The sequence below is a fragment of the Pteropus medius genome, unplaced genomic scaffold (genome assembly GCF_902729225.1).
Source record: "Pteropus medius unplaced genomic scaffold, Ma_sr-lr_union100, whole genome shotgun sequence".
In the NCBI taxonomy this organism is placed as follows: Eukaryota; Metazoa; Chordata; class Mammalia; order Chiroptera; family Pteropodidae; genus Pteropus; species Pteropus medius.
The window spans coordinates 14,771-27,689 of NW_024343733.1; the positions used below are offsets into that span (position 1 = coordinate 14,771).

General features: G+C 37.0%; 1 protein-coding gene and 1 pseudogene across 8 annotated transcripts in view; one reads left to right on the forward strand and one right to left on the reverse strand.

Moving 5' to 3' along the window:
* Window positions 1–212: 212 nt before the first annotated feature.
* TMEM116 (transmembrane protein 116) overlaps window positions 213–12,919 on the reverse strand; it is a 55,013-nt gene continuing 42,306 nt past the window's right edge. For 5 of the 8 annotated variants that reach the window (XM_039868161.1, XM_039868159.1, XM_039868160.1 and 2 more), the window contains 6 exons: window positions 9,298–9,347; window positions 8,318–8,401; window positions 7,842–7,980; window positions 7,516–7,660; window positions 6,898–6,971; window positions 213–6,143 (listed from right to left, as the gene is read on the reverse strand). In XM_039868161.1, coding sequence (XP_039724095.1) covers window positions 5,937–6,143; window positions 6,898–6,971; window positions 7,516–7,660; window positions 7,842–7,980; window positions 8,318–8,401; window positions 9,298–9,347 — 699 coding nt within the window. In that variant the 3' untranslated portion in view covers window positions 213–5,936. Of the gene's footprint in view, window positions 6,194–6,897; window positions 6,972–7,515; window positions 7,661–7,841; window positions 7,981–8,317; window positions 8,402–9,297; window positions 9,348–12,919 lie in introns of all 8 variants that reach the window. The other 3 variants (XM_039868163.1, XM_039868165.1, XM_039868164.1) reach the window with 3 other exon arrangements.
* LOC120606878 (uncharacterized) lies at window positions 11,917–12,032 on the forward strand (annotated as a pseudogene).

Consider the following 12,919-nt stretch of genomic DNA (forward strand, 5'->3'; position numbering starts at 1 on the left):
TCCTCCAATGTTACTCTTTTCCAAAATTATTTTAACTATTCTAGCTCCTTTGCCTTTTAGAAAATTTATATTCACAATAAATAAATATTTTAAAATGTACACATATATCAAATCATCAGTTGTACACTTTAAATATATATAATTTTATTTGTGAATTATATCTCGGTTATGCTGGGGTGGGGAGAAGGTTAAGGAAAAAAAAGACCAAAAGATTGATATAAAAAAGAGAAAAAAACTTGAACAGATAATTATTTAAAAATATAAAAATGGTCCTTTACATATTAAAACATGTTCAGATTCACTCATAATGAGAAAAATACAAATTAAACAACACTGAAATGCCACTACTTACCAATCAGTTTAGTGAAAATTAAAATATATGGCATGGCAACATATTCTGTTCCTTAGGCTATGGGGAAATAGGCACTCTAATATACTGCTAGTAGGAACTCAGACTGGCAAAAACTTTCTGGAGGAGAACCTGGCAATTTCAATGAAAGCTACATATGCAGTTTTAGCACTGCCTCCCCATGTCTAGAAATTTGCCTCTAAAAAAAACCATAAATACAAGATTATTTGTTGATACACTGTATAATTTCAAAATGTAAACAACCTAAAAGCTCATACATAGGATAATGATTGAATAAATACAATATATCCACAAATGGAGATATTCACAAAATGGAGTACTATGCAGCTGTAAAAAAGAATGAGAAAGATCTCTACAAATTGATATGAAGTGATTTATAGAATATATCTTTAAGTTTATAAAAGAAAATGTAAACTATTATACTACAGTTACATAAGAAAGAGGGTATAAAAGAAAATATACATGTGTCTGCTAATTTTAGCTGTACAGATATACATGTATCTGTGCAGAAAGAAATACAGAAAAAATAAACTAAGTACTCTTGAGATTGGTGATTAGAAACTGGGTAGAAAGAATGAAGACACAGGAACAGGTTAAAGGCTCAAAGAAGTACAATCTGAGTACACTTTTTTTTATAGTACTGACTTAGAATCATGATAACATTTTACAAACCAGGAGGACATTTTATAAACAGGCAATATATAAGAACCTAACTATATTAAAATGAAAACTATAATCACAATGAATAGACCTAGATGGGAAAGTATTAACCTAAATAATTTTGGAAGGCATTTTTACCTCATACTGTAAGGCTAAAGACAAAAATAATTGAACACAAATATTGTTCTCCAGTTCATATTTTTGCTTTTAGAGGATTGGTTAGTTATTCTAAAAATACTTTATATGTATTTCAGGATTGAGCAAATAAATAAACATATTGTGAACAATGGGGAAAAAAGGAAAAGGGTTGGAAGTTTGAAATGGGTTGTATGGGGCAGAGTATGAAATGGTGCAAAAGGCATTGGATAGCAAAGGCCTATGACCTGCTCAGGAATCCATCAATGCCTGCTCTGGAACCTTTAATTTCAATGACTCAAAAGAATAACATATAGCAGGAGGGGAAGGCTGTTCCCTGGGGACAGGAACTGAGGGAAGGTGGTTATATTTTTTTTCTTTTCTCAGGGCCTGATTCTAGGTTATAGTATTGGATGGACATCTGAAAGTTTCCTCTCCTGGGTATACCCCTTGATAAAGAGAGCAAGAGTGAAGCTAAGGAACACCAAAACTTTTGTTCTTTGAGGAAGGCTGTAAAGTAAGGACACTCCCAAAGAAAGCACAATGTGAGTAGGAAGAGACATAGTCTAAAAGTAGGTGTCACCATGTAATACTCACAGGTGGGAGCAGCTGTTCTTCTGGCGTGCAGCATAGCTTTGAGCTTTAGTCAAACGACTGTCACAGACAAAGATTTGGGTCTCAGGAAGGCAACTGGGAGACAGAGGTCTGGGATCACTAGCTGTTTCACTTGGGCCATGACAATGATAATCCCAGTTAGCTACTTTGCCTCCCCTTGCCCTTTCTTTTGTGAAATCAAGTGGTCATGGGTAAGGTTTGGAGTGATTTCTCTCCCAGAAATTCTTAAGGATGGCCCCTTCCCATATTAAGTTGCATGTCATCTTATTGTTGATAGTAAGAATGGCCCCTTCCCATATTAAGAATGGCCCCTTCCCATATTAAGTTGCATGTCATCTTATTGTTGATAGTAACTATACTTCAAGGGTTGCATTGTAACTGGGAAAATCTTTATTATGAAATACTCATTCCTAGGAACCTGATGATGTTCAGAAGACTGAAAGAACAAGCAGAAAATGCAACCTATGTCCTCCCCATACAAAAAAAAATGACATCTTATTAATTTCAAGCAAAAGAAAAGATTGTCAAGAAGTTTCCTGTTTATACACATCAAAATGGGAAACTGGGCTTGGACATGCCTTTTGCTCAGGATGACTGGATATTCAGAGGGTGACTTGGATTCTCTCATGACCATCAGCACTTGCTCAGGGCTAAAGGGAATCCTGCCCTTACATGGCAATGTCTTTCACATCAAGTCTATATATACTTTGAATATATTTCTAGCCTATCCTTAAAATCGGTTGAGTCTTGGGCAATCAGCGGAGACGAACAGGACGAACTCTTCACCACTTCACAATTTCAGAGAAGAACAGAATCCTCCTCAGTTCCTATGTCCTGTATGTGGACATTTACCAAGTATGTAGAAATTGTGTATTGTGTCTGACAATAAAGAATTCCAAATAATAATGTTACCAAGACAACACAGATGATAATGAATGCCCATGTTCTGGTCAACAAGTATATGAAGGCGCTAAACGTGAAAGCAGTATTTACTAGGTTAGAGATATGGACAGAGAAAAACCTAGTGAAAATCTCCCTGGATCTACAGGAAATAGTTCATAATTTTGACTGCTGGAGAGACGGGCATCTTTTGAGAAGGGTGAAACCTGATGTTGCTCATATGATTATTAGCCAAAGTCTTGGGAAGTACCAGGGCCATGCGTTTCTCAGTGGTACCTACACTGCTAAGAATGTAACCAGTGTTAAATCTTTCTCTCATGAAGATATACGACATTATGCAGATCTCACGGCTACAACTTGAGAATGAAGCATGACCATGTGGCCTACAAATGCCATGTCCAGAACCTTTGTACTATGCATTAACTTATGACTATAGATATCGGCTTCAGCAACTGCAGCTTCCAGTATTTCCATTAGCTGTTACTACGCACAGCAAGGACTGCTTGTTTCATAAACTTAGCTCCAGAGCTACTTTGGAAAGTCATATAGTGGGAATAAGGGAGTGGATAAAGGAAAAGAATGTTACTGTGGCAGTGTCCTTGACTGTCAAAAGGATCACTGTCCGCCCTCATGCTGGCTGAAGAAGGGTTCAAATTGTGCATTTGGATCCTGCTCCAAAAACTGCAGATTTAATTTCTAAAGGCAATCACATCCTGTTACCTCATTGTGGATCAGTAAGACCTCCCAGAATCCTGTAATAGTATGTCCAAGTGGTGCAGACAAATCCCTACAAGCAAGATGGAAGGTACCCCTTGCAAAAAACAACGTTATTGTTACCAGGGCCAGTGGCGACGCCTGGAGAATCAGCATGCTAAAATCCTTGGGAAAGGTGCAAGAGTTGCCTGGGACAGTTGCTATCATTACATGGATACCAAGAGGGATGGGTCTGGAAACTGTGGCAGTGAATCTAAAGGGATTTTTTAGGCGTTCAGCAAGTGCAAGGCTAGAGATGTAATATGTGGGAGGCTGCTATGTGAAAGCATCCAAAAGCTTCCACACATTGAAAACCATCAAACACCCAGTTCCTTATGCAGGACACATGGTGTTGAGGTAGAGTTTTATTAAGCCATAGACAGAGCTGATGAGAGGAGCTGAAGGATGGTATCCCACATGGTCCTCAGAAAATCTGTGTTAATTGGACCTACTATACCTTGCTTTGACTGCAACCTGAACTAGTGTCATGGGAGGGATATTTTGAATAATTTTAAGAACTGCCATTATATCTATGTCTATGCCTCTCCTACATGTGAATTCCAGGGTTATGAGGTAATGTTTAAATAGTGCCCGGTTCCATGTGAACTCTGACTCTAACTATGATAAAATACTGATAATCCAGTTAGCATTAATACGTTTGCTAGGTGGAGGGTCAGGGGAGGGAGGGAGCAATTAGGGGGATCATTTTATCAACTATATAGATGTCTAACCAATGTACTGTATATGTGAAACTAATTAAAATAAATTTTAAAAAATACTGATAATCCTAATCTGGGTCTTGCTTATTAGCCTTCTATTATTCCTCATTCCCACTATATTTTTGTTTGGCTACATCCATAAAAGATCTAAGATCAGTGTCAATGCAAAAAAATACATCAGAAAAGCAAGATAAATATTTGGTAATTATCTTATTTCTGGTAATAAAACCAAATATGAAGTAATACTGAAAGGATGTTTTAAGAACTGTACTCAGTTCTGGTGTCCCTCAAGGCATATAGAAATGGGAATTCTTTCTTGCTTCTATCCGACTTTTTTATGGCAAATGTTTGCTACTTTTCAAGTTAAAAGAAGTCAAAGCAGCTCCCTAGGTGAGGCAATCTTTCTTGTTCTTAGTTGCCCAGAGATCAGATCTCCAGAGTTATGGAGCAATGAGAGGCCTCAAGATGTAATCTTGACAGAACAAGGCCAAGGCACCCTTGAGAGTAAGGCTCATGGCCTAAATCTAAAGAACTATTATTGAGCTCCCTAAAACTCCTATGGAAAGCTCCTTTGGAAAGCTCTCTGGAACTTACTTTTCAGATGATACTAATTCCCCATTATAACTTACTCTGTCAATTCTCTGAAGGAAAGATTACTTAAGGATTTTGCCCTGGACAAACCAAGGGAATTTATCAGGCCAGAAGCATTGATTATTAGTTCCAGACTATCACTCTAGTCACTCTGTCTGATGTCCTGGCCTCGGATTGGACTTGTTTATAACTTAACTGGAGAAATTAAACATCACTTGTTATATGATTGAAGAGGAAGAAACACTAGACATTCCTACTCATAACTGAGGCTCTGTAGTCTAGGAATCTTTTCTTTTCCAAAAGGTTCAAATTATACTTATTAGTCATTCATTCATTTGTTCATTCATTTATTCTATAAACATACTTAGCACTTACTGTTAGGTTGAACCATGTAAAATTGATGATATTAGATATTTTCACCTACAAAAATGGAAAGTTCATATGATTCAACCTAATTCAATGTCCAGGCACTATGAAACCTACCTTGGATTTCTGCTTATAAATGACAGTTTAGAGTTTTCAATTCTTAGAGTTTCTTTTAGTAGTGGTTTCTCTTAAATCTTATGATCCCTTGTAACTTCAAGAGACTGGCCTTAATTTTGGAGTAGGATGGTCCCTACTGCCAAGACCTAGAACAATACTGAGCATATAGGAGACTAAACTGTGGTGAATCTAAGGAGCCCGCTGTCACTTTTTTCATAGTTGTTGTCCTTGCTTCTTCTGAGTTTCCAAACCTCTTCAAAGCATAGAAACCCAGAACTTCCTTTGTCCACCCTCAGAGACAGTAATAGCAATGACAAGATCTAAGCAAATTGGTATGCCACCCTGCTCCCCACAACCATGGAGTAGAGACTCTGGAAGTGGCACACATAAATAATAACTGGAAATTATTTTTTTCTTGAAAAGGCTTAGACAAATCTAATATTCGTCCAGGTAATATGAATCTGTCTCTTAGATGGAAAGTGGCTTCAACTCCCTGAACAAAGACTTTATGAATCACTAGTGAATGAGATTAATGAAGAGATCCTGCCCAATTTACCTAGAACAGATACTAACCATGGCACTATATGCCCTTTTTCTTCCACAGTTTAAGGGCATGGTTAGAAAAGACTTTAAGATGTTGTTCCCCAACACTTTCCCTAATCCCGTAGTGTGAAATAACTCCAGTTCCTGAATATTCCAGTATTATAGTTTCAAAGAATGGTGGAGGTACTGGTAGCAAAAGTAAGAGTAGACTCCAATGGATCTAGGCCCCTGCTATAGAATCTCTTCTGTGAGCATAACAATGGTGTCTGGGTGTCTGCATCACGCCGGGCCTCTTGCTTTAGTTGAAAAAACTTGTACTGTGTCCAGCCATATACTCCACAGTTGAGCAGACCTTGAGATGATGCTGTTAGAGCCTGGAGGGGATGAACGAGTAATGGAGCCCATCCTTCAGGTTTTCAGAGATCTAGGGAACAGTCCCCATTTCCCTTATTTATAAAGTATTATTATATTTCCTCTGTCTCATACATCAAGATCTGGCATCGGTTTTTAATTATTTTTCTAGCTCTTTCTGAACTCACTCTTCATACTGTACCTGCTCATTGATGACAGAGTTGGCTTTACTTCTTACTATATACATGAGGACAGTGAAGTGGTTTCATTGTCCTTTTTTATTGCCCCATTTCCCAGGTTAGGTATGAGAACACTGCCCTATCAGCATAGTGAGATAGCCCAAAAAGCCTTTTTAACTCTACAAAGGAGGAAAAGGGAGAGTTCCATTTCATGCCTCCCTATTCACCTAGAATATCTCATTTATCCCAGTAAATTTACTCTAGATGGAAGAGAATCGTGTCACTGTCAGCATTTCATAAGAATGTTATCTAGTAGATGTTTTTTTTTTACTCATCCCTTAAAAACACATCAATAAAATGAAGTTGACCAGACATACATGTGCTCTAAAATGCATGGCAGCACTTTTACAAGAGTACCTACCTCATCTCTGAGGAAAATTTCACATTCTTCATAACTAAATATAAATAACACATTTTCTCTTTTACAATGTAGAAATAAATCCCCTGAGGGGAAAACTGTGCTTACTGAGTAATAGCAATATAAGAGAATAAGATAAGAGAGTGTGAGAGCAGAGATGCTGGATGTTGAAGGTATTACCTGGAGAACATAGAAGGCCATGTGAAGCTTAGTGTCCTGTGGTTTGATCAGCTTTATGATCATCAGAATGACAGCTGTGAAAACACAAAGTATAAATCTTGTTGCAAACCTTAACTGCCTGAGCATAAAATTCTTCAGTATACATGCCTAAGCACTGTGAGAATGGAAGCTACAGGCATAATGAAGACTAGCAGTGAGATTAACCAGTTATATAACACACTGGGCCTTCAACTTTTACTCCTCATTGATTAAACTCTGCAGATTATCAGTGTAACAATAATGACAAGATCTACCACAGTAATAAATTATACTTTTTAGCATTTTAGAGTTCACCAAGCTTTCATAAACATTATCCAATCTAATCCTCACTACAACTTTATATAGTAGAAGAGCAGGTGTTAATATCTCTGAGTTGTGTCAGGACATTTTCTCTCATATCAGGTCGAATCTCATATCTAATTATCTTAATTTCTCAAACATAAGAAAAAAAGAACTTAAGGATGTTGGGCAAAATTGGAAATATGGGTGGAACCAACATAAATTTTACAAGCTGGACAGAAATTTGTAGTCATCCTTCTTGAGACCACATTGCTCAGCTTTTTCCATTAAGATACCCACCTGGGCCCCAGCAGCAAAAGAAAGCCGCTGGGTAGAAGCGCACTCGCTGCTCCACGATATGAATCACTGCCCACTGTTCACTCCCTAGAAAGCCAGTTGATTTTACAAACTTCTTATACAGTGTCTGGGCTTGGATGAGTAAGACCTAGACATGGGTACAGCAGTGAGTAGCTTGCCCAAGGCTTAGTAAAATTTCCCAGGTCCACCCTCGTATCATTTTAGAGAGATCATCCTCTTAGGATCTGACAAGTGCTTCTCCATCCCATCTTTCCCAGCCCTCTCTACCCCCACTTCTTTCCATAAAGATAAGTAAGGTGGCACCATACTACAATAGTAAGGAGGCTGAGTAGAAAGCTGGCCAGGAAAATGATGAGCCCATAAAAATAAAGTGTGCTACAGACTGATGTGTTGGCAGAAGGCAGGAGTTTAGCCATGGCTGATGGTGGTGAGTGCATCAGGATACACCTAGGAAGAAAATCAACGGACACGATACTGCTACAAATATAAAACTAGAGAGATACCTATCAGTGCAACAAAAATTAATGATAAGTAAATTTTACTTATCATTTTGCTAACCTTTACCCCACAACACCTTGTTCCTTCTCACAGATACATAATTTTCTAGACACTTTGAGTTACATTTCTAATTATGTATTTTCAGCCTTGACGCCACAGTTCCACAGCCCATTTCGCATACAAGCACCTTGGCCAGAATGTATGTAGAAAGTCTTCTTCCACATCTATTTATAGAAAAGAATAGGTGTAGTCTACTATGAAAATAATAGATTTGGCCCTTGCTTACCTGTGGCTCTGGCTGAAGTTGCGGAAACATTCACTGGCATTGCCCAGACAGAATACAGGTATCATCAACAGCAAAGGTATCAGGCTGGGGGAAAAAGAGTTATCACCCTAATAGTCAGACTTTTTCATGCCCTTTTCCATTTGCAAAATAATCTCCTGTTCTTCTCTCATCTCTATCACTCCACCACTCCCCACTAATACACACTTAATATCTCCAAGAAAAATACCTTAAAAACCTTAAGTATAGCTTCTTTTCCAGTTCTTGGGGAAGTGGAGTGAGAAATGGATTTTATACCTGGTAATAAACCCTAACAGTTTCATAGAGAGTCTCTGGGAGTTGTGTAGTCGGGAAACAATCCGAGTGAAGTGAGTCAAAGTGGAAGAAAAAATCTAACAATGAGCTCTGTGCTCAGTTTGTTTCACTTTCCATGGTGACCAGGAATAATGTCATTCTCATCAGCCCCTTTCTGGGAACTTTTCCAAAGCATACCTTTAAATAACCAATTATTTATCCAGAGGAAAAGATCCAGGAGTAAGAGTTATAAAATCTAAAGCCAACTCTGATGTAACCACTTAGGTGAGACCCAGAGCTTTTATGGACGTAATTAATTTTAAGAGTTTCACCCAATGTTAAAAAGATGGATGAGACCTTGAAAGCCACTTATTACAACTCCTTATGATATAAGAAAAAGGAATTAGAAGTCCGAAGATTTAAATGGAAATATCTGTTGGAGGTCATATAGAGTTGATAGCAGAACTGAAGCTAAAACCCAAATCTGTAACTTCGAACTTCTTGCTTATTCTGAGAAAATGAAACCAGTGATCATATATTTGTTGCTTCCTACTCAGTAAGGCCTCTGTGAGGACCTACGCATGACAGACTCGATGGAAATAAAGGGCGTTGTTATCCTATTTGTTCCCACCTAGACCCCAGAATAATGACAGTCTACACCTTGCTAGGAAAAAAAGCAAAAATCTTACCTTGACAAAATGATGGCTATTTGACCAACTCGACAAATATTATATATAACCTATGAAAAGAATAAATGTGAGTAATGTCTTAGAATACTGCCAATCATATTATAATAAATACCAGGTCATCATTTACCACTTGACAGAACAAAAATTCCCAAGATCCAGCTTGCTTTAGTTAAGCAATACTTGCTATAAAATTCATCAAAATAAACTGTTCATTAGCATTGGAAATAAGAAAATTTTATCCGTATTACTGTATTCTAAAAAGTAACAACAACAGTCACAAACAGAACCTGCAGGAAGCATCTTAATATGAGATTTGGATACCAGAACGAATTCCCTTAAGAAAGGCAAACATGAAATCACACAATGATCCATATTTTAATTACAGTTCAATCTCTTCTCTTTTACATACAGGGAAGTGTGGGCTTTTCAGACCTTATGGGTAGAGTGAAAGTTTATGTATGGGATGACCAGTAGAAAGCATAACAGGCCAAGATTAGTCTAATAAGAGCAGGGTCAAATAAATCCTTTGGCTTATAAGCCCTTCAAGACCTGTTAGATTCTAGAAGAAAGAATATTTCAAAAATCTCCAGTTGTGTTAGATACTGTAAAACAACTAACAGAAGAATGGTTCCTACTCACTAGGAATCTATAACGAAAGATTTGAACAGAACACCTTAAAGGGATAATAACAGAAAACTTTTTTTTTTCTCTTTTAAGGTAGAGGTCATACATATGAAATGGCACTGTTAGGGATCAATAAACATTAAGTGAGCAATTAATCAATAATCAGAGCTAGGTAATTGATTTGCCTTAAGAAATTTGAATCAGAAATAGCAAATGATTTCAAGTAGGATAGCCAGTGCTGACTTTAGGTAAAATGGGAAATAAGTAAAATTAGTCTCCGGTGGCCTCTCCCACCCACGTCCTTTCTTCTCTTTTTATTCTATCCTCTATCCATCAGGTGGCTATCCTATGTTTAATTCTTGTTCTTATCTCACTGTCAATGAATCTCTGATAAAAAGTTTATTGAGAAATGTTTAGGGCAGAAGTCTTGCTTGGGTATTTTTTAAAAGAGAACTCAAAATGAAAAAAAAAACTTCAAAGTACCTGGTACAAAGCTATAATGACAAAATAATAAGCGGTGGTGTTAAACTTTTTGGCTAGAGTTTCATCTTCTTGGAACAAGTCTCGTAGCATGTGTTATATAGAGTACATACAGTAGGTGGATTTGTATGCAAAGAAAGCAGTAGAATACCATATATGACAGTTAATCTTATATTTCTCCTTCCCTTTTCTTCAAAGATTAATTTGATCTCCTGCCAGAAGCCCAGGCCTCAGAAAAATATTCCAAAATGTTGTCCCCAGCCTTGGCCACTAGTTCCATCATGGCAACTTCTTTACGGAATGACTCTGTGGCCAAATAACCTCTCTCAAATTCCAGTTAGTCTCTTAACTTATGAATGAATGAATGAATGAATGGATGAAAAAAACTTGAAATACTACCCTTATAAAGTTGTGGAACTTTTTAAACATTCATCTGTCTGAAAGGAGGAAAATAAACTAATTGTTTCTTTGTAATATCTTCCAGCTCTAGGATTCTAGGATTATGTAGACAAATAAGTAAAGGTATATATAGCCATGGGGCATTTCTAAATTGTAGGAAGCTGAGAAACTATATGAGTTTAAAATACAGAAGACTAATTATAAGTGTTGACTCCTCAGAGGTAAACAAGAGAAAACGGCATCAGAATATAGTCCTGTGCTGTTCAGTACAATGTAGTTAAATTAAAACAAAGATTAAAGAAAACAAAAAATTCAGTTTCTCAACCACACCAACCACATTTAAAGTGCTGAATAGCTGCATGTGGTCAGTGGCTACTGGATTGGATAGTATATGATATTCTGATCACTGCAAAAAATTCTATTGAACAATGCTTGTATTGTACAGACTGCAATATCTTGTCCAGGATGCTGCATAAGGGGTCTCTTCACGTTATTGTTTCAACGATTTCCCCACTGCCCTTCCTCCTTACAGCAAAAGAAAAAAAAGTTTTAAAAGAATTCTATGCCTCTGTCCCTCTCCAACAGTATGTATCTAGAACAAGGCTAGAAAAAAGCAATTATTCTCTTAAGAAGAAAAGATATCTTCTTAAGAAGTTGGTCAGATTAGGACTTAAGAGTATCATAGCATTTTAGAGCTGGAAGGGACATTAAAGATCACAAAGACCAGCACATCATTTTATGATGAAACCTTGAAGCCCAAGAAAGGGGCATATGTAGGCATATGCAGGAGATCAATGACAGAACTGGGTCTAGAAGAAAGATCTGATTCACTTTCAAATACTCTTTTCACAATGATTAGTACTATTTATTCATTCATGAAATATTTACTAAGTTTCATCATGTCCATGACAATATACCACTTTCATTTGTTCTAGAACTGATCTGTAGGTTCTAGAGAAAGGTATTTTGGGAGGCTTTCCAGATTCATTTATTCTATGGTGCTCTTTAAAAATTCCCCTTCAGGACGTGGTTCCATAGGTAGCTGTTAGCACGTCGGCTTTACACGCAGAAGGTCCTGGGTTTGTGCTCCAGTGGAGCCATGGTCCATGGTCCATGGTCTACGGCCATGCCACCCTGAACAAGCCCGGTGTCTGATCTCAGAAGCTAAGCAGGGTTGGGCCTGGTTAGTATTTGGATGGGAGACCACCTAGTAAGACCAAGTGCTGTAGGCATAAATAATAATATTAAATGAATAAATAAAAATAAAAATTTCTCTTCAGAAAACCACAGGAGAAGGGATACTGCAGAAATAAGATGAATAGAATATTTAGTAAAATATGCATAATAAGATTAAAATATATAAAAATATTTAAATACGTGAAAATTGCTAAAATCATAAAAATTGTCTTCTGCCAAGATCACTTAGTGATATGCTGAATCTGAAATAAGAAATAAAATGTAGTATACAATCGAATACTATTCAGCAATAAAAAGGATTACTTGTATATGCTACAATGGGTGAACTTCAAAAGCATTATGCTAAGTGAAATGAACCAGACTCAAGAGATTACATATATGATTCCATCAGTATGAAATATCCAATAAAGGTAAATCAATAGAGACAGAAAGTAGATTAGCAGTTGCCTAGTGCAGAAGGTAGGAAGGGAATTAATGGTAACGGGCATGAAAGATTTTATTAAGGTGACGAAAATATTTGAAATTATTTTATAATGATGATTGTATAACCTGGTAAGTTTACTTTAAAAACCATTGAATTGTACATTTAAAACAGGTGAATTATGTGATGTGTAAAATATGCATACACAAAAAAGGAATCTAGATGTACTGACTTAATGTTCTCCTCTCTTTTATAACTCATGCCAGACAGTGCCCCAAACTCTTTGTGAACCAAAGAAGGAAAGACAACTACTCCCTGGGTTAATCTTGTTTTCTGATTAGCACAAATTAATCCCTCTGCTCTTCTGCAAACCAGTATGTTACCCACAAATACTGTAGAAATAACAGGGGAGCAGAACAAACACTCCCTTACCAATACCTGTAGTTCAAATCTCATGTTAGCAAACGGAGCACTTTCCCGGATCTTTCGCCAAGATCTTTT